Source organism: Halichoerus grypus, chromosome 6, assembly GCF_964656455.1.
Source record: "Halichoerus grypus chromosome 6, mHalGry1.hap1.1, whole genome shotgun sequence".
Taxonomy (NCBI): Eukaryota; Metazoa; Chordata; class Mammalia; order Carnivora; family Phocidae; genus Halichoerus; species Halichoerus grypus.
Genome location: NC_135717.1, coordinates 158080739 through 158100849, shown reverse-complemented (window position 1 = coordinate 158100849; position 20111 = coordinate 158080739). Strand labels below are relative to the sequence as shown.

The window sequence follows — 20111 nt, the reverse complement described above, 5'->3', positions numbered from 1 at the left end:
ACAGGAGACAAACCTATTTAAGAAAAACACAAAACACTAAAGAGCCTTAGGAATGAACAGTGATGCACACATGTGTTCAACAAATTACTGGTTACCTACTACATGTAAAGCACCATACTAGGTGCAGTAGGAGAAACAAGAAGTAAAACATTCCATCACTATTTACAAACTTAAGACCATTGTACCATAAGACTTAAAAAAGTAACATGAGAAATTATAAGGCAACATATGCTCAAATATCAAACTAGTAATCTGAACAATAAGATCTGAGGAGAAATCACATCCAACTCTTCTGAAGGCACTTCAAGCCCACGTACTTAGCGTAGTTTTTACTACAGCAACTCACTCAGATTCTTAAAATTACCATAATTTCAAAAAAGTAGCATTGGGGCAGCATCTCACTATTCAGCCCCTTCAGCTGGAGAAGGGGGAGAAGGAATAACTGGGTAGGAAATTAGAATGACAACTAAGCTCACTTCCTTAGGTCTACAGTTCTTCCTTGCTTTAAGAACATACAAAATCTGAAATACAGTGAATGTGTGAAAAGTGAAACTCATAAAGCACTGAACTGTTGTCTAAGGCAATGGTTTTCAAACACTGATGAACATCTAAATACATCTAGTAACATCCAAATGACTGGCCAACTTGATAATCACATAGATGCCTACCTACTATTTCAGACCTTTGGAATCAGAATCTATAAAGTGCAGTCAGGGCATTTGTATTTTGAGCAGCTTCCCAGGTGTTCTGATGCACAGTGTGAGAATTAAATGTTATGTGATTAAGTACACAATCTTCAGTGGCAAGGAAACCTGATTTCAAATGCCTGTTCTAATATGTACTAGCACTGGGACCACCTACTATCTCCCTAACACTATTTCTAATCCATAAGAAGGGGGACATGCCACCCAAATATATCAAGTGGCTGTTGGATTAAGGATGACGACACATAAAATGCTTAATATAATTTCTAGGACATTTAGTAAGCACTGAACGAATTCCTTTAACAAACATTTATTTAGCACTTACACAGTATCACATGAGAAACATCTCATTAATTTATTAAGTATTAATAAATATGGCAACTCTGCAATGGTGTCATGTGAACATAATTATACGAATCTCTCCTAACCAGGAAAGTCTTCCCTGAACTGAACAGGCAGTAGTAAGTGGATGAAAAGGAAAAGAAGTGCATTTCCAAGCAGAGAAAGTATCATAACCAAAAGCCACGTACTTGAAGCAGAACAGAAAGAACAGAGTAATTAGGGGAGAAAGGAATGCCAGAACACACTGTGGAGATGAGGTTGGAAAGGTAACCAGGGACCCAAACAGGTTAAGGATGTTAGTTTCTCTTAAAAACAATGAAAGTCACTGAAGGGCTTTACACATAAAGACAATGTGATTAGCTCTGCATTTTTGAAAAAGTCACTCAATCTGGTGTGGAAAACTACAGATCCAGCCACAGTAAATGCAAATAAGCCATAATTAGGAAGCTGGTTATACTTCAGATGAGACATGATGATGGCTGGAACTAGAGTACTAGTAGTGACAAGGAAGAGTGGACATTTTCAAGAGGCAAATTAATAGACTTCAAGAAAGATGAATATGAGTCATGCAAGACAGGAAGATGTCACACTTCTACTCCTATAGAAAGGGATGATGAAGCTAGTCACTTGAGTTAAGCACAGTAAAAGGACCTGGGGGGAGGGGGGGTAAATAATGAATTTCAAAGAGTAGGTATTGTTCAGAGGTATTCTATTGTATAGAAGTACAATGTGTCTGTTTTTATTGAGTGTTTATGGATCCCAGCGACAAAAGAATAGGTAGGTTTTGGCATGTGTGTAAAATGGATCTGAACAGAATGAAGGTCCTTACCTTTTACCTTCCACTAGGTTCCTTCCCTTTACAAAATCCTCCAAGTGTCTTTTATGACTAATACTGTCTCAAGAATTCTACTTATATACTCAGCTGATAAACCATTTTTAAGCTTTAACATTAATATTTATATTAAAGAATAAGACAGGAAGCCAAACAAAAAAAGCCTGCAAAGTCTAGAAGGAAGCTTCAAGTACCTGACTTTAAAGCCATTACCAGAAAATGATCGGGTTTTAAAGTGACAGACAGGTTTGGAGCATTCTCGTTAAACTATGTTAGATTTCCAGAATGGATAAAACTTATTATTCACAGAATCAAAAAAAAAAAAAAAAAAAAAAAAGGTCATCATACAAATAATGCCTGAATTTGATCTACAAAAAACTAGTTTGCACTTACAATTTTAAGTCACTACTGACATGGCACTTTTAAGTCACTCGAGTCCAGTCTCACTGAAGACTGTTATAGGGGTTGACCTGACAGTATTGGTCTCCTTAATCAGTGATCAGAGGTACGTATTTAGTCGGATCCCAAGAAGTTTCGCAAGCTTTATCGCTCTAAACCTTCCTCCACCCTTTCTCTCCCGCTTAGAAAAACAAGAGTGCAGGAGCCACCGAGGGAGGTGTTAGTCTTCACAAAACACCTGCCCCACCCACCTCACACACAATAACCTTCCGTTCCAGAACTATAGCTACTGTCTGAAAAGGACGCCTGGCGGTAGAGCGCTGTTCGGTAACCCAGGTAATCAGGTGCAGACCTCAGAACTGACTGGAGCTGTCTCACCCAGTCGCGGAGTAGTGTCCAATTTCCCAAAAGGGAACCGAGATCTCCACCGCGGAAACCCGAGCTCCAGGGCCTGAGAGAAGGGCTCTCCCTCCCGCAGATGACTCCGGCCCTGGTCTCCCGTCGCCTCAAGGCCTCTTTGGGGGACTCGGGCCTCTCGGATCTGCTCCCCGGAGCTCGCCGCTCCCCCAGCCCGGCTTCGCGCGGGCGCCCACCGTCCCGGCCCGCAGCCGGCAGGCCCGTCACCAGGCAACAGTCACCAGCTCTAAGGGCCTTGGGAAGGCCTACCTCGGGTGCGGGTCCTTCCCCATTCCCTCCTCGCTAGCCTTAAGGGCCCAGGAGGGAGTGTAGCAGGTGAAGGAGATCGCCCGGTGCCCGTGGGCGGTCACTCACCTCTTCCCCTCTTTCCCGGGAGGGGCGGTGCTGGGGCTTGTTTCCCCCGCCCCCCCCCAAACGCTTCCTAGCTGCACCTGCTCAGCCTCAGAGCCTGGCCGCTGCCGCCGGCTTACTCCATAGCCTCCTGCATCCGAGCGGCCTCAAAGGCAGGAGGCGGAGGAGGGAAGGGAGAGGGGAGGGGAGGGACTGGGGAAGAAGAGTACGGGAGGGGGGAAAAGACCTAAAGACCGGCCGGCCTGGGCATGACGTCACTTCCGGCAGGTTCGGAAGGGGCGGGCCTATGTGCCTTGGGCCCCGCCCCAACCTGGTACTCGGGGGCGGGGTTACGAGTCAGGGGAGGGGCCGGAGCGCGAGTTGGTGGCGGTTTTTTCGACCCCTTGGTTCGGTAACCTTGGCAGCCAGAGCCGGCTTCCCGGGCCCGACTGAGCTGGCCGGGTTTTGTGAGCCGTAACGGTGCCTTCTGCCGGAAAAAGAGGACAGAGAGCCCTATAGATCCTAACCAAATGTGTCCTGAAGGGAAGGGCAGTCCTCAGAAGCGGGTGGTTTGGGCTTGGCTCCTGAGGGTCGGCCCTTTCCCAGCCTACCTGCGCTCCTTGTCCTGGGTGAAGAATCGTACTCCGCTTTTTCCCGAGCTACTCTCTCTGGGCTGTCCAGGAAGGCAGTGCTTCACAAACATTAATATGCACACGAATCATCTGAGGACTTTGTTAAAATGCACTTTGGATTCAGGAATAGGGTCTGATACTCTGCCTTTCTAATAAGTGCCCAGATGATGCCAATGCTGCTGGTCGGCAGGCTACGCTTAGAACAACAAAGGGTTAAAGGACGAGGTGGCAAGCATGAGAATCATATCCTTAACCCAGCCTACTTGTTTAATGAAGGTTAGAGACACAGATGGTCATACCCTTGTCTGCACCGATCATAGACTCAGCCTTTTCCACCCCACTCCATCCTACCCTCTTACCCACTCGCCCATCACTCCCTCGCCTCCTCCTCTAATTCCTCCCTTTCCACTCCTCACCCTCTACCCCTTACTCCTGTCTCCGCACGATTCACAGGGTCTTCGGCTAATATTTCAAGGATAAACAGATGGACAGTTTCTGTTACCAAAGACATTTGAAGGTGATGGGGCTTTTATTTCTGTCATTTTGTCATAACATCAGAACATTATGTAAAATTGGGCATCCCCTTTCCAGTCAAAGGAGGAGAGAGCTTAAATTCTTGGATTCTAATAACAAAAGACCTAGAAACAACAGTCTAGATGTTTCAACTTATTCCCTTATTCTTAAAATTGTTTAATTAAAAATTCACTGGGGCAGAGAAGAATGAGGAGTGGCTGCTAATGCATGGGTTTCTTTTTGAGATGATGAAATGATCTGAAATTAAATAATAGTGATGGTTGCACAACTTTGTGAGTGTACTAAAAAAAAACTATTGAATTCTACATTATAAAAGGGTGAATTCCGGGGTGCCTGGTTGTTAGAACAGGTGACTCTCGATCATGGGGTCATGAGTTCACATGCTCCACCTTGGGCATAGAGCCTACTAAAAAAATAATAATAATTTAAAAATACGGGCCCCTGGGTAGCTCAGTTGGTTAAGCGGCTGCCTTCGGCTCAGGTCATGATCCCAGGGTCCTGGGATCCAGTCTCACCTTGGGCTATTGGGAAGCCTGCTTCTCCCTCTCCCCACTGCTCATGCTCTTTCTCACACTCCCTCTCTCTCTCTCTCAAATAAATAAAAAAAATCTTTAAAAAAATAATTTAAAAATAAATTTAAAAAATAAAGGTGAATTTGTGGTATGTGAATTATATGTATATCAATGAAAAAATTTTACTGTCTCCAATTAATTGAAAAAATGTATATATGTATATTAAAAAGTTCACAAATATATATAATAAAAAGTGAACACAAAGGTTAATTGTTTGAAAGTTAGCCTTCTAGACCTTTCTATTTATTTACATATATTTGTGTATAATTCAGGAATTCATTTTTATATAACTAAGATGATAGTATATACATTTTCTACTTGCTCTTCATTTTTGTTTTGTTTTTCCTACTTAATGAAATCCTTCCATGCTATAAATCTCGTTCTTCCAAATTGGCTGTTTAATATTCCACAGGAAGGCTATGACATAATTTATTTAAATGTTCCCAGATGATGAATATTTTTATTGTTTTCAGGTTTTCATTATTCCTCACAAACTTTTCCTTACAGAACAACTGGCAGATAAATTGATTAGTTTTGTTCAGCTCCTTGACCTAGATCTCTTTCATAAGAGCTTGCCATTGGTCAAGAAAGGCAAAAAGAAGAAAGAAAAAGCAAAAAGCCTCATGAAGCCACAACTCTAATAATCAAGACTCCAATGTGTGCGTGCATTCCTTTTAAATATGCCCTAAAATAATATTCTTCAAGGTTAAGTGTAGCTAGTAGTTAATCACGTAACACTAAGGGTGTATAAATTCACACAATAATATATTTCATATCAGTGAAGCAAGTTCCTGGGTTTACTCTGTTTTTATTGGCTGACAAACATGGTGCAGTCTTAGTAAATAGATTATGGTTTACGTAAGATGGGAGGAGAAGAAACTTAAGAGAGACTGGCAACAGATACGCCATATAAAAGCATAAGGTTGTCAAAACTGGGAAACCTACATATTTTTGTGTGATCTAAATTTGTAAGAAACATGTTTAATTTTTTTTCTTTTCAGGATGCTCTGGTCCTTTTCAATCAGTTATGGGGTGGTATTATTCACTCCCTTCAGACTCAAGTGGAAATAAAAAGGAGACATCATTTATGAACATACAAAGACTATTTTACTGGTTCTGTTGCTGTTGATGTAGTAGTAAGTCATCTTATGCAAAATACATGCGTAAGTAGTGCAATGACACCTCTCTCAAAGGAGTTTGTCTTTGCCACGTTCTAATGAATCATGAAGTATTTGAACTAGTAGGAATGAAGCTATTGAAAAATGAAAAGGAATTAGAATTTGAAGATTCAAACAGTAGTCTCTACAGTTTTCTAGACAATAAATCATCTTATATTTTTTGCAAAAGAAGAAAAGGATTCTGGGAATGGGTTAACTGATGAAATAAAAGCAAAGGAATCCTTAAGGTTAGTGTTAGCCAATATACTGTAATATATTGTGTTTAGACTCTGACAGAACAGACTTCTTTGAGCTCAACTTAAATATTATGCTTTCAGTTTTATTCAGAAGCCAATAAAAGAAAAGCCATGTGAAAATTAATCCATGTCTGTGTTTGCTCTAAAACCGTTATGGAAGACATTACCACATAAATTTTTTTCAGAATTTATACAAGGAAGAACTTGTATCTTCTTCGATGAATTATATGCTTTATAATTTTGAAAAGTGACTTAGCCAAAGTAAAAATAGCCAAGGTTATCTGGAAACTCACAGTAAAAATTTTCTATTACATCATAGTAATCATGTTAACTTTAGAATTAGTATATATTCTTTCTTTTTATTTACAATCCTAATTTGTCCTCTTCTGGTGACATTCTATTATCTAATAAATTTATTACTTGTGTTTTTTATTGTAAGCTCCCTGAAATCCTTTGTGGAAATAGGGAATGTCTAAATAAGTTTTAATAAGTTAAAATGTATATTTGAAATTTGATCCCACATATAATATAGTAGAAAAGTCCACATATTATTTCTTAACAGACCAGGAGATGAAATGATTTCAAATCCTCTAGCACAAGAGATTGGTGAGGAAAGAATGGAGGAACCTATTCATACAATGAGTGGGAATATGGCTTTACCTCCAAATATCATAGTTGATAAACCTGTTCTCTCACTTTCAAAAAAAGGTAATTTCAGTTTTCATTATTTTTTCCAGAACTTTGTAAGGAAGAACTGATTTTTTAAATTATTTTTAGAACAGTTTTAGGTTCACAAAAAAAACTGAGCAGAAAGTAGAGTCCCCATGTATCCCCTGCCCCCATAGGTATCAACATCCTGTACCAAAGTGATATATTTGTTAAAATCTGTGAACTTACTTTGCTACATCATTATCACCCAAAGCCTATAGTTTACACTAGTGTTCACTCTTCGCGTTGTATATTATACGGGTTTTGACAAATGTATAATGACATGTACCCGCCAATAGAATCATACAGAATAGTTTCATTGCCCTAAAAATCCTCTCTGCTTCACTTATCTTTTTTTCCTTCCCCCTAACTGCTGGTAACCACTGATCTCTTTACTGTCTCCAAAAATTGACTTTTCAAATATGATAAAAGTAGTGTATTTGGTGTATTGATTCTCTACACCTCTATTAGCGTTTCCTTCTACATCTACATTATATCACACAAGACAGGTGAGGCAACATAGATCCAATAACATTTGTTTCTTACAATGACCATGATCAGATTAACTGAGGTGCTATAGTCCATACTACCAGAAAAAAGACATGTAGACTCATTACCAGTCCTTACTATTTATAATCCAAGACCATCTTCAACGACCCTTCCCAAACATCTCCCTACCCTTTACCTTTCAGGACAAACTAAGCAATCTGTTGCTCTACTTCTCTTTACTATTTACTTCATCTACTTGTGGTTTTCTCCTTATGATGCCACTAAAGGTGGAAAGAAGAGTCCCATACCCAGGGCAGTTAAGAGGGATGCATACATAATTCATTAATGGTTGCATCTTTTACTGTATTTGGTCAAACCATTACAGAAGCAAGACAAGAATGATTTGCACCTTGGAGGAGCAAAAGATAACAATAATTAGGAGAAGTGAGATAAGGGAAAGACAAAGTGCCCAAAGAAAGGGCAATAAGAAGAGAAGTGGGACTAGAAGAGAACTCTGAGGAATACTAATAGACAGAAGAAGAGGAGCCAAGCAAAAGTGATTCTTATCTACTACAAAAAAAAAAAAAAAAAAGTTGTCCCTTCATTTACCCTTGAGGATAAAGGGTACCTCTAGAAATTCTTAACTAAAGATGGGTGTAATTTATCAGTAAATATGTTAATAAAAATAGTTTCCAGTTACTGGGCCTTTCCCTTGCTAAGCAATCTATTATGCATTTTGTATGTATTATTTATAATCTAACAATAGGTCTGTAAAGTAAGGATTAAAACTCTCATTTTATAGTTAGGGAAACTGAGACTCAGAAGGATAAATAAATACTTAAGACACAGTAGGAAAAGAAAGCTGGCATTCTGATGTACGTTTTGAAATGTTATTATTATTGAATGTGAAACATTCAAATAGTCCTACAGGTTTTATTAATGAAAACTAGGAGTTCGCTACCCTTCTCCTCTCACTCATTTCCCCTCCCCTCCCCGAGACAACAATTTACAACTTGTATCTCATATTTCTAAATAGCATGCTTATAATGTCATCTCACGATCTTTCAGTTTTAGGTACATCTATTAATTTTCTACAGAGGAGAATGGTGTTTTAGGTCTCTTCCCTCCCTAATATATATCTCCCACTTTATTTTTTTTATTTTATTTATTTTAAAGAGAGCGAGAGCTCGAGTGGTGGAAGGGGCAGATGGAAAGGGAGAGAATCTCAAACTGACTTGGCACTGAGTGCAGAGTCCACTCAATCCCACGACCCTGAGATCACTACCCGAGCCAAAACCAAGAGTCAGACGCTCAACCGACTGAGCCACCCAGGCCCTCCCAAAATACTTTAAGTGGTACATATGTTTTTATATACTCTTTTATATGTGATATATTTAACAGAAAATGTTAGAGGAAATTAGGAGGAATATGTGTAGATTTAATACTATTGCATTTAGCCAGTAATTTTAAGCATTAAGTCACAAAAGAATAAACTATTAAGATTTGTCAAAATTAAAAAGAGAGTTTTTATATTAAAACAAAGATCAGCCAAGTCTGGGAACCACTGCTTTAGTTTAGACTGATTATTTTATAGATAAGGAAACAGACTTAGAGAAATTAGATAATTTGCCAAGTTTCCACACATAACTAATGACAACAAGATTCAGACTTAGATTTCCATATTTTTATCAGTGTTTTATCATTATTGTTGCAGCAAAGTATTGTTAACATGAAATGAGAATGAGTGAAATGTATTTGGTATGTTTGCTCTTTGTCACAACTGAATGTGTCAGCCTTCAGAATAGAAAAACAAAAATTATTTTAGTTGTTCTTTCTAACAAAAGCATAGTTTTCAGAGGAGTTTTTAATAGGTTACTAATAAGAAATCTCTTTATCTTCAAAAGCCTTTTAAATCTAGTAGTTTGGGGTTTTTTTGTTGTTGTTGTTCTTCGTTTTTGTTTGTAAAAGGCTTGCAAAAGAGAACTAACTTTAAAATTGACTGACTGCTCTTGTATTTAATGCAAAAAAAAATTCACTTGCTTAGAAGATAAATTTTCAAACCAAAATTTTTTGGAGAAAGTGTATTCGGAAGTTTCTCCAATTTCTAACAAATCAGGCATGAATGGAGTTTTCGCTGTTGTTGTTATCCACTGAAATCTGATTTTTCTGTGATCCTCAAGCACAAAACAACCCCATCAGACATATTAACAGACATAAAATTAGGAATAAAACAATATAGACACTATCTGGCTTAATAAAATTAAATAATTAGCTGGCCAACAAGAACATTTAAGCCACTTTCTATTTGGCAAAACATGACTGGTTAGAGGTCCAGCCTGGCTCAGTTGGCAGAGCATGTGACTTTTTTTTATGTTTCAAGTTTTTATTTAAATTCTAGTTAGTTAACATACAGTATATTAGTTTCAGAGAAGAATTTAGTGTTTTAACACTTGCATATAACACCCAGTGCTCATCACAATAAGTGCCCTCCTTAATATCCATCACATATTTAGCCCATCCCCCCCACCCACCTCCCCTCCAGCAACCCTCAGTTTGTTCTCTATAGTTAAGAGTCTCTCTTATGGTTTACCTCTCTTTTTTCTCTTTCCCCCATGTTCATCTGTTTTGTTTCTCAAATTACACATGAGTGAAATCATATGGTATTTGTCTTTCTCCGACTCATTTCACTTATTATAATACTCTCTAGCTCTACCCACACTGTTGCAAATGGCAAGATTTCATTCTTTTTGATGGCTGAGTAATATTCCATTGCATCTGTATACCACCTCTTCTTTACCCATTCGTTGGTCAATGGACATTTGGGCTCTTTCCATAATTTGGCTATTGTTGATAAGAGCATGTGACTCTTAGGGCGCCTGGGTGGCTCAGTTGGTTAAGCATCTGCATTTGGCTCAGGTCATGATCCTGGGGTCTTGGGATAGAGCCCCCCTCATTGGGCACCCTGCTCAGTGGGGAGTCTGCTTCTCTCTCTCCCTCTGACCCTCCCCTCCTACTCGTGCTCTCATTCGCGCTCGCTCTCTCTTTCAAATAAGTAAATAAATGAATAATCTAAATAAATAAATAAATAAAGCATGTGACTCTTGATCTCAGGGTTGTAAGTTCAAGCCCCACGTTGGGTGTAGAACTTATTAAAAAAAAAAAGAAAGGCTGGTTAAAGGTATGCAATTGGCAATGCACCTATATAAATTTCATCCAAGAAATAGAAGTATTAGTTCCTCTATTTTTGAGAAAAGCCATTTCTTAATTTCCAAATAACTGTAGAAACTACTTCACTTGAGTTGAGGACTGCCAGCAGGGGTAAAGCAGTGTGATCCCTGCAGGTTTCATTGCAAATTTGCATCTGTTTGGCATGAACAGTTAAGGTGAACCACCTTTGCTGACATTTGTTTGCTTTTTACAGTTATTTGGTTTTTTACTAATAATATCATGACTGATATTTCATGTGTTGTTTTAGAAATGTTAGGGTGCAGAATAGAACTTCTCCCTCATCTCTGTGGGGTAGGTCTCAGGAATGCGTGTATCAGCTAGAGCAACTCCACTGTTAATATGTTTTACTTGACTTCCGGAATATGTTTGGACAAAGGTTTCCTCAGTGGAAACAAAGTTTGCATCCTACTGAACACACTGTACTCCTCCTACCAAAACATTTGCACGCTTAATGAAATTGCCTGTTTACTTACTTGTCTTTATTCCCACTAGAGTGTGAGGTACTTAGGGACAGTCCTTTTCTTGTTCACCATTGTATCCCCATTGAATGGCACAGGGCCTAGCTGTTGGAAGGTGTGTAAATGTTTAATGGATGAATGGTGCAAGTACAGTCTCCTCATTGAATAAATATTTTCTTTTTATATATACATTCTTTTTTTTTAAATTTTTTTATTGTTATGTTAATCCCCATACATTACATCATTAGTTTTAGATATAGTGTTCCATGATTCATTGTTTGTGCATAACACCCAGTGCTCCATGCAGAACGTGCCCTCCTCAATACCCATCACCAGGCTAACCCATCCTCCCACCCCCCTCCCCTCTAGAACCCTCAGTTTGTTTTTCAGAGTTATATATACATTCTATACATACATACCTATATGCACATATATACGTATGTATATAGGCTATCCTAAACACTGGATAGATCATACATTCATCAAATGCAGAGTCTATCCCCCCTTGTATCCTCCACTCAGCACAATGATCACTGAGGATGACGTGCTTCATAAAGATAACCATGGTGATGGTATGTGTTGCCACAATACCCTTCTTGAGTTTGGGGGGGGCCTGGGTGGTACAGTTGGTTAAGCGGCTGACTCTTGATTTTGGCTCAGGTCATGATCTCAGGGTCCTGGGATCTAGCCCCGTGTTGGGTTCTGTCCTCAGTGGGGAGTCAGCTTGTCCTTCTCCCTCTCCATCTGCCCCTCTCCCCAAACCCCCCTGCTCTCTCTCTCAAATAAATAAATAAATCTTTAAAAAAATATATCCATCTTGAGTTTGATTTCTCTACACAGAACTAGCTATTCTGTTTATCATCACTGCATTGGGCTAGTATGTTCTAGACATGCACATTTCTCTGCTCTGTCTCCTTCAGATCCTTGTTTAAATATCATCTTCCCAATGATAGTTCCTGCACATCTTATTTAAAATTACAATACTACCCCATCTTGCACTGCTTCTCTTCTTTTCTGCTCAATTTCTCTCCATAGAACTTACCACTAACAAACACACTACATATTTCACTTTTTGTTTGTTTGTTTGTTTGTTTATTGCCCCCCTCCCCACCATAGAATATAAGCTCCATTAAGGCAAGGATTTTTGCCTGTTTGGGTTACCATTATATCCTTGGTACCTAGAACAGTGCCAAGCACAAAATAGGTCTCAATAAATATTTGTTGAATAAATTAATGTTCTGCCTTGATGCTCTTGCCGAATACTCCTTTTTCCAGATTTGGACTTATTTATAATATATCTATTTGTATTTCTCGGTGACTTCATAAAATTTGCCTTTGCCCATTTCATAAGTGGCTATCCTAGCCTCCTTACTGACGGTATGGCTGCTGAAGGTCCACTAGTTTTTATGTATTTTTTTCTAACACTTGTTCAGTGCCATGCCGAAAGTTTGGTACTAACAAACGTGGACTGATTGATTAGAGGCTATTTATGATCTCAAGTTTTTACTAAAAGATTGTTAATTTGATTTATTTTTGGTCATTAACTCGAAGGTAGCAAACTGAGATGCCTTTAGGAGCCAGACAGATCAGAGATCCAGGGAGTACTTAATTATCAAACATGTAAATATATATGTACCATTGTTTTGCTTGAAATGTATGGCCTTCTCAGGCTATTTTTCCTTTTCCCACTTAACACAGAGATATAAATATGTATAGGGAAATTGATTTTTACTATAGTAAAACCAACAGGAAATTATCAAGAAAATGGTAACTGAGACCCTGCCACACTATTAGGGGTACAATGGAGTGGTAGGGTTTGTGGTGAACTGGAAATGACATGCCAATCCAAAAGGGGTATCCACTAATTCATATCAACTCTCTGTGGTCAGGCATTTGAATTCAAGCCCAATGTTTTATGAGATCTTGTGATTTTTTTATAGGGAAGCTTGAAACTCAACATTTTACATGAAATCTGTCATTTTTATACAAGTTAATTTTATTCAAAATACTTTATAACCAAACAAACCATAGCTGTGGTCCAAATTTAATGCATAGGCTACCAGCTTGGGAGCTCTGCAAGAGATTTACTATAGCTACTACTTCTATAATTTTGTTTGATTTATAGGAAAAACAAAACATCAATTATGATCTCATGATTAGGATAATGAAAAATTTCATTAACTCTTAAAAGGAATGACCAAAAAACCCAAGTTAAGATTAACCTACTACTATATTTTAATTTAAAAATAAGAAATACAGTTATCTGTGCTGCTTGAATAAAATTGTAATTAGTAATCTCATGTTCTCTCAGGTACAATAATTCATAAGCTTGACTAGCAGTTTTTTGTATTTGGAATTAACCTACTGTTGGCTTTAAAAGCTAGATCAGGGGCATCTGGGTGGCTCAGTCAGTTAAGCAGCCAACTCCTGATCTGAGGGTTGTGAGTTCAAGCCCCATGTTTGGCTCCATGATGGGCATGCTGCCTACTTAAGAAAAATATAAATGAATAAATAAATAAATAAAAACTAGATCATATTATTTTATAATAAAGATAATAAAATCAATACCCCTAACAGTGTGGCATCATGACTTTCATGTCTATTTAAAGGTTAATTTCAAAAAGAAAAATTGTAATTTAGTAAATTTAAATTATCCTACCATTAAATTCATCCATTATATCATATTAAGGTAACTTTTCTTTTATATTATTTAGATATGGAAGAATTTTATAATATTGGTTGAACTTGTGTATGTTATCAATCTGATGGTTACTTACTTTTGTTTCTAAGCTGTGGAAGATGTTTGGAAACAACAGACATTTCTATGTATTTTTTGACCCATTCACCTTCCATTCTTGGAAAATATTTTGGAGCCTCCCGTTAAAACACAAAATCTTCAATTAAGTGAAGAGGAGGATCTTATTCTCTCAAACACTTGTCTAGACAAAGAGGTTATTCTAAGCTTATGTTTACCTGGTAAGTGATCATTTTTTTAAAAGATTTTATTCATTTATTTGAGAGAGAGAGAGCACAAGCAGGGGGAGCAGGCAGAGGGAGAAACAGGCTCTCTGCTGAGCAGGGAGCCTGATGTGGGGATCAGTCCTAGGACCCTGGGATCATGACCTGAGCCGAAGGCAGACACTTAACCGACTGAGCCACCCAGGTGCCCCTGTAAGTGATCATTTTTATTGTTAAATAATTTATAACTAAGAAATCCTTTCACATATTTTGCCCTTCATATGTTAAGTTGTAAGAACATATCCATACATATAAGCCAACATCTCTGTTTTATAAATTATTCACTGTGAATTCTCATTTGATCTAACATAGAAAATCACTGGTTATGAACTGTGAGAAGATCATTGGAAATCAGAGTGGTTTAATTCATATGAATTCAGTAATGACTTGTCAATCATCTATTCCCTGCGCCACCCTGAGTGTTTTCCAAAGTTTCATCATTTGTTTTATGACCCTAAAATAATATAACCATCAGTTTCTATCAGTTTGTTTATCCCTGCCCTAAAAGAATCTATCATCTAGTAGGAGCGATATTCATGGAACAAAACATTACAGTCCAATGAGATAAGCCCTATCATAAAATCAGCCTCATTTGTAGAGATGTTCAGGGAACCATATAACCTGAATGAGGCTCCCTTCTCCTTCCTTCCTATCTCCAAAGTATTTGTCGCTCCTGAACAAACCAGCTTCTAGGAATTCTAAGTCTAAAACCTTGGGTACTGTTCAGGGAGACCCTGATATCTGATGCCTTCTCCCACATGGGCCAAACAAGAAAAGAACATTAGACTCCAAGGCTGAGAACCAGAAAGTTTCAGATCCTGGGAGGAGTTTGGTGATCAGGGACCTGTGGACCCACTTATAAAGTCAGCTGTGGTCCTATTTGCACATGGTTGGTTTCCCTAATTCACAATAGGCCAAGAAAGACCCACACAAATGACTGAGTCTTCCCTAGCCCTTGAGACAGGGAGAGTATAGGGACACCATCAGACAAACAGGATTTCTTTAGACACTTCCGCAGGGAAGAACAGTCAGTTGGCCCCATATCAATCAGTTGGCACTTCCAGGCAGAAAGGGTAGGCTATCTGCAAGAGAAAGGTAATTCAACTGCCATTAATCTTTTCATCTGCAACATGAGGATCTAGAAGATAATTAGTCACACCTAAGAAAATATTTGAGGTAAGATTTCAATCAGACTGCAAAGAATAGGCAAATGGAGACAGATGGAGAAGGAAGAAAACAGCGTGGGCAATGAGCTTTAATCTGTGACCTCCTACTATTTTCTCTTCTCTGTGTACCCACATGCGGTATGTGTACACACACACACACACACACACACACACACACACATTAATTCCAAGTTGACATGGTAAGACTATGGAAGGATGTATAAAATACAAGTGCTAAATAAGAAGCCAAAACAAAAGGGACCTGGTATTGAAGGAAATTAGAATAAATACCAACCTATCTGTATAAAACCTGGGTGTTCAGATAGTGGCCCATGAGGAAAAGGAGGAATTAAAGGCATCACTGAAGAGAGGGAGGAGTGAAAGGATTCTGAATTTCTTATTTTACTCATGTGGGGAGATAAAAAAGAGAAAACAGTATGTGGTGGAATAGAAGTGCATCTTGATTGGGAAAATATTTGGTATCTTTATTTCAAATAATAATAGAGCCACATGCACCTAATTATTGGAGTGGGAAAAGCAAGGGAATCACTCATGGAATTGAACAGTGCAGATGAACTCCTCTGAACAAAATCTAAGAAAACTAGAGGGGTGCCTGAGTGGCTCAGTCGTTGGGCGTCTGCCTTCGGCTCAGGTCATGATCCCAGAGCCCTGGGATCGAGCCCCGCATTGGACTCCCTGCTCAACGGGAAGCCTGCTTCTCCCTCTCACACTCCCCCTGCTTGTGTTCCCTCTCTCGCCGTCTCTCTCTCTCTGTCAAATAAATAAATAAAATCTTTAAAAAAAGAAAACTAGAAATAATGAAAAGGTGGCAAAAAATATTTTAATTCCTTGAAAATAAAGGTGCACAAAGCTGTGGTGGTATTTGGTGAAGAAAAAAAGCTATTCCCTCTAATTTACTCCTGTAATCATCCAGCAAAAATTATTAAAATTATTCTCTCAAAAGTCGTCTCTTTAGATTTGGTTAAATATAAGCTAGACTTTATTATATTTTATCAAACAGTTTTTAGGTAGTTAAATGGAAATGTTAACTATTGATTTGTTTTGTTTTGTTTTTACCTCTGGAGTTGACAACTGGTTTATTAATGCAGCAATTAAATGTTTGGCTATTTCCCTGACCAGTTATAGTTACAGTTATTCAGCAGTTAGTACAAAATGGAAAAGACAGGATTGAGTATACAGAAGAAGATACTCTTTGATGTTGTAGTAAAATACTATAATCAAGAGAGAGATTGCCTATTAACTGATGAGTATTCTGATATTCAGTTAGGAATTATTGAACTTTTAGGTAAAAGAAGATATTTAAACTTTAGTTTTTTGTATCATAAAATATTTTTTAAAGATTTTATTTATTTAGGGGCGCCTGGGTGGCTCAGTTGGTTAAGCGACTGCCTTCGGCTCAGGTCATGATCCTGGAGTCCCTGGATCGAGTCCCGCATCAGGCTCCCTGCTCGGCAGGGAGTCTGCTTCTCCCTCTGACCCTCCCCACTCTCATGTGCTCTCTCTCTCAAATAAATAAATAAAATCTTTAAAAAAAAAAAAAGATTTTATTTATTTATTTTAGAGATAGAGCAGGGGTGGGGGGAGGGGCAGAGGGAGAGGGACAAGCAGACTCTGAGCTGAGCGTAGAGCCCGACGCAGGGCTCAATCTCATGACCCTGAGATCATGACCTGAGCTGAAACCAAGAGTTAGACCCTTAACTGTGCCACGCAGGTGTGCCTAAAGTATTTTTAAAGATACAAGTTTCATGGGGCACCCGGCTGGCTCAGTCGGTGGTGCATATGAATCTTGATCTCAGGGTCATGAGTTCAAGCCCCACATTGGGTGTAGAGCTTACTTAAAAAAACAAACAAACAACAACAACAAAAACAAAAACAAATAGCAGAACATTTAAGAAACTGAGTACTACATTTTAATATTTTTCTTCAGTGGTGTCCAAGTGCTTCATGAAGTCTTTTTTCACTTCACTAATGTTATCTGCCATGTAAATTGCACTATCAAATGTAACTAATGTAGTATAGGACATTAGATCTAAGGTAACTATATCACAGGGGTATTGTAAGAAACATATTTTAATATAGCATAGGATTAGAGAGCTGAGGTATTTGGAAATATTAATTTCTGAAGTATTAATTTGGCAATCTTTTACCAAAATAAAAATTGAGTGACATAAATCATGTCACTTTTTTAGCTATGTAGGTAGCCATGTAATTTCATGTTAAAAACAAAATACTATTTGATAATGCTGGATGTAATTATGCAGGTGTTTGGTATATAGAATTATAAAGATTTATTCATTTATTATTTGAAGAGAGAGGAGAGAGAGTGTGTGGGCACGTGTGAGAGTGCGGGGTGGGGGCTGGGGGTGCGGACAGGAAGAGGGAAAGAATCCCAAGCAGACTTCTTGCCTAGCTTGAGCCGGGCAGGGGGCTCGATCCCATGACCCATGAGATCAATGACCTGAGCCGAAACCAAAAGTCAGTCACTCAACCGACTGAGCCACCCAGGCACCCCTGGCCTATAGAATTATAAAAATAATTTCCTGTGTGTTTGAAATATTTCACCATAAAAACTTCTTAGTGAAAAAAGAATCCACAAACCAAATATAGCATCATAGTGTTATAACTGACTACCAAGTATTACAATCTCCATTTTTTTGTATCCCATGAAGCAACTTGAAACACTTGAAGCAACATACTGTATCTAAGATTGTTACATTAGAGAACATTAGAGAATTATGAGGGCTACTTACCTTTATGCCTATTGTATCAGAACCTAATACCCTCAAGTTACAGAAACAGGTGAAAAAAATTACAATAACAGTTTTACAATTTTCTGGTCTTTTTAAAAAAATCATTCAAGTTAAGGTTAATCTTTCTGTTTACAGTATGATAACAAAACAGTGGTCCTGAAAACTCTTGTCAAAGCAGTTTTGCAAACGAGATCATTATTAAAAGTATGGGCAGAACAACTAGTCTGGTTTTTACTGAAGTATCACTCTGAGATATTCAAGGTATCTCTGGCATTTTGCCTGGGCACATTTATTACTAAGCTATTTTCGTCCAGCAAAAAGGCAAATCATTCACTTAAATAAATAATTTACTGAGTGCCTGTAATGTGCAAAGTTTGAAGGAATGCTGTTTTCCCATACCCACTAAAAAGAAGGAAGCAGACTTAAAACACTATCAATATTTGCAAGCATATTGATTCATTTCTTCAACCCATTTCTGGTGCATTACTATGTGCCAGATGCTGTTATAGGTGGTTAGAATACATAAGCATACAAAACACAATGATGCAGGCCCTTGAGGAGCTTATATCCAAGTCAGGGACAACAGACAATAAAAAAATACACACAATAAATCAAGTCATAGTTTATAGAAGGCAATACTTGCAACAAAAAGGGGAAAAGAGCTGGTTAAGGGGATTTAGGGTGCTAGGGTGAGGGTGAGCAGGAACTTACAGTATTAGGGTGGCCAAGATTGACCTCACTAAGAAAGTAAGAGTTGAGCAAAGACTGGAAGGGGGAGAGAGAATCAGCCAAATGGCTGGGAGGGTAGGATAGTGTCCTTGGGCAGAGAGAATGGTTCTTAGTGCAGAGGACCTGGGGGTGATGCATGCCTGGGTGCTGAGGAACAGCAAGAAGCGGTGAGCAGAGGGGAGAGTAGTAGGAGATGAGGTCAGAGAGGTGGGGGCCATTATAAGTCACTGGAGAGATGTTTCCGCTTGGAATAAAATGGGGAATCACTGGAGGGTTTGAGCAGAACAGCAGCCTGATTTGACTGACATTTATAAAGATAATCCTGTCTTTTATGTTGAGAACGTGTTGTACAGCAGCAAGGGTAGAAGTGGGAACACCTTTTCGGAGGCTGTTGTAATAATCTGGCAAGAGATACGGTGACTTGAAGCAGAAGAGTAGCAACAGAGTTAGTAAGATAGGGTCAGATCCTTGATGTCTCTTGAAGTATCTTAGAAAAAGATTGTCTTTTAGCCTCACTCTGTATTTTAGTACCAGGCAGTGACACTTTTAGTGGTGTTATGTCTCTAAAGCCTCTACAAGAATTGTTCCTTCTTCAATTTCTTTGTTTAAACAAATTCTGTTGTCACAAGAAACACATTAGCTCAAATTTTGTAGCAGTTCTGTCAACCTTAACTGAAGCTTCTTTCCCATTATATCAGAGAAAAAGATGGTTTTAAGTATATGTAATGGAAGCTGTCCCCCATTTATGAATTTTGTTGTTTTGTTTTAAGTAAATGCTATGCCCAGTGTGGGGCTCAAACTCACAACCCTGAGATCAAAAATCGCATGCTCTGCTGACTGAGCCAGTCGGGTGCCCCACCCCATTTATGAATTTTGAATGAAATATATTCTAAAAACTCATTTTTAAGTCAGTTGTTATTCTGCACCTAGTTTTTCATCAAAATAATAACAAAGGGAGGTTAGGGCCCAGGTTACATAAATCTTTAATTCTACTGTCACTAAACCAAAATTCATGTGTATGATTTACTTGTAAAATAGCCCCCAGATTCCAACTAGGAATTTAGAATGAAATTTTCCTCTGCCCTCCTCTTCCTTATCACTTAACTTCTGCACGTTCTTCTTTCTCACCCTGCCTCCTCCTCTGGGCAAATAAATTATCTTTCCTACCTATGGCCGAGAAGTACAAAAGAAGTTTTTCATTTATTACTTCCCCGTCTTGTCAGAACTAGCAGTGTCATAGAGAAACTCACTGGTTCAAATTTTGTAACAAGCCACAAAAGAACTTGACACGGGCTGGAGGAAGTGGGGGTGGGATTCAGGAAGCAGGGGGAAGGGCTTCTGGAGACCGGGGATGGGGTATTTCAGGGA

General features: G+C 38.6%; 2 protein-coding genes across 2 annotated transcripts in view; one reads left to right on the top strand and one right to left on the bottom strand.

Annotated features, from left to right (window-relative positions):
- The window catches only part of SCYL2 (SCY1 like pseudokinase 2), a 56554-nt gene extending 53258 nt beyond the window's left edge, over positions 1-3296 (bottom strand). The window contains exon 1 of the mRNA XM_036086028.2: positions 3049-3296. The gene's annotated coding sequence lies outside the window, so the exon portion shown is untranslated. The remainder of the gene's footprint in view (positions 1-3048) is intronic.
- Positions 1-20111, top strand: part of DEPDC4 (DEP domain containing 4) — a 31283-nt gene that overhangs the window by 2616 nt on the left and 8556 nt on the right. Inside the window, 16 exon segments of the mRNA XM_078074186.1 lie at positions 3313-3469; positions 3472-3528; positions 5761-5782; positions 5784-5934; positions 5937-6110; positions 6112-6167; positions 6739-6884; positions 7355-7393; positions 13859-14035; positions 14883-14885; positions 16329-16365; positions 16367-16417; positions 16419-16668; positions 17454-17457; positions 18005-18063; positions 18150-18275. Coding sequence (XP_077930312.1) covers positions 3313-3469; positions 3472-3528; positions 5761-5782; positions 5784-5934; positions 5937-6110; positions 6112-6167; positions 6739-6884; positions 7355-7393; positions 13859-14035; positions 14883-14885; positions 16329-16365; positions 16367-16417; positions 16419-16668; positions 17454-17457; positions 18005-18063; positions 18150-18275 — 1509 coding nt within the window.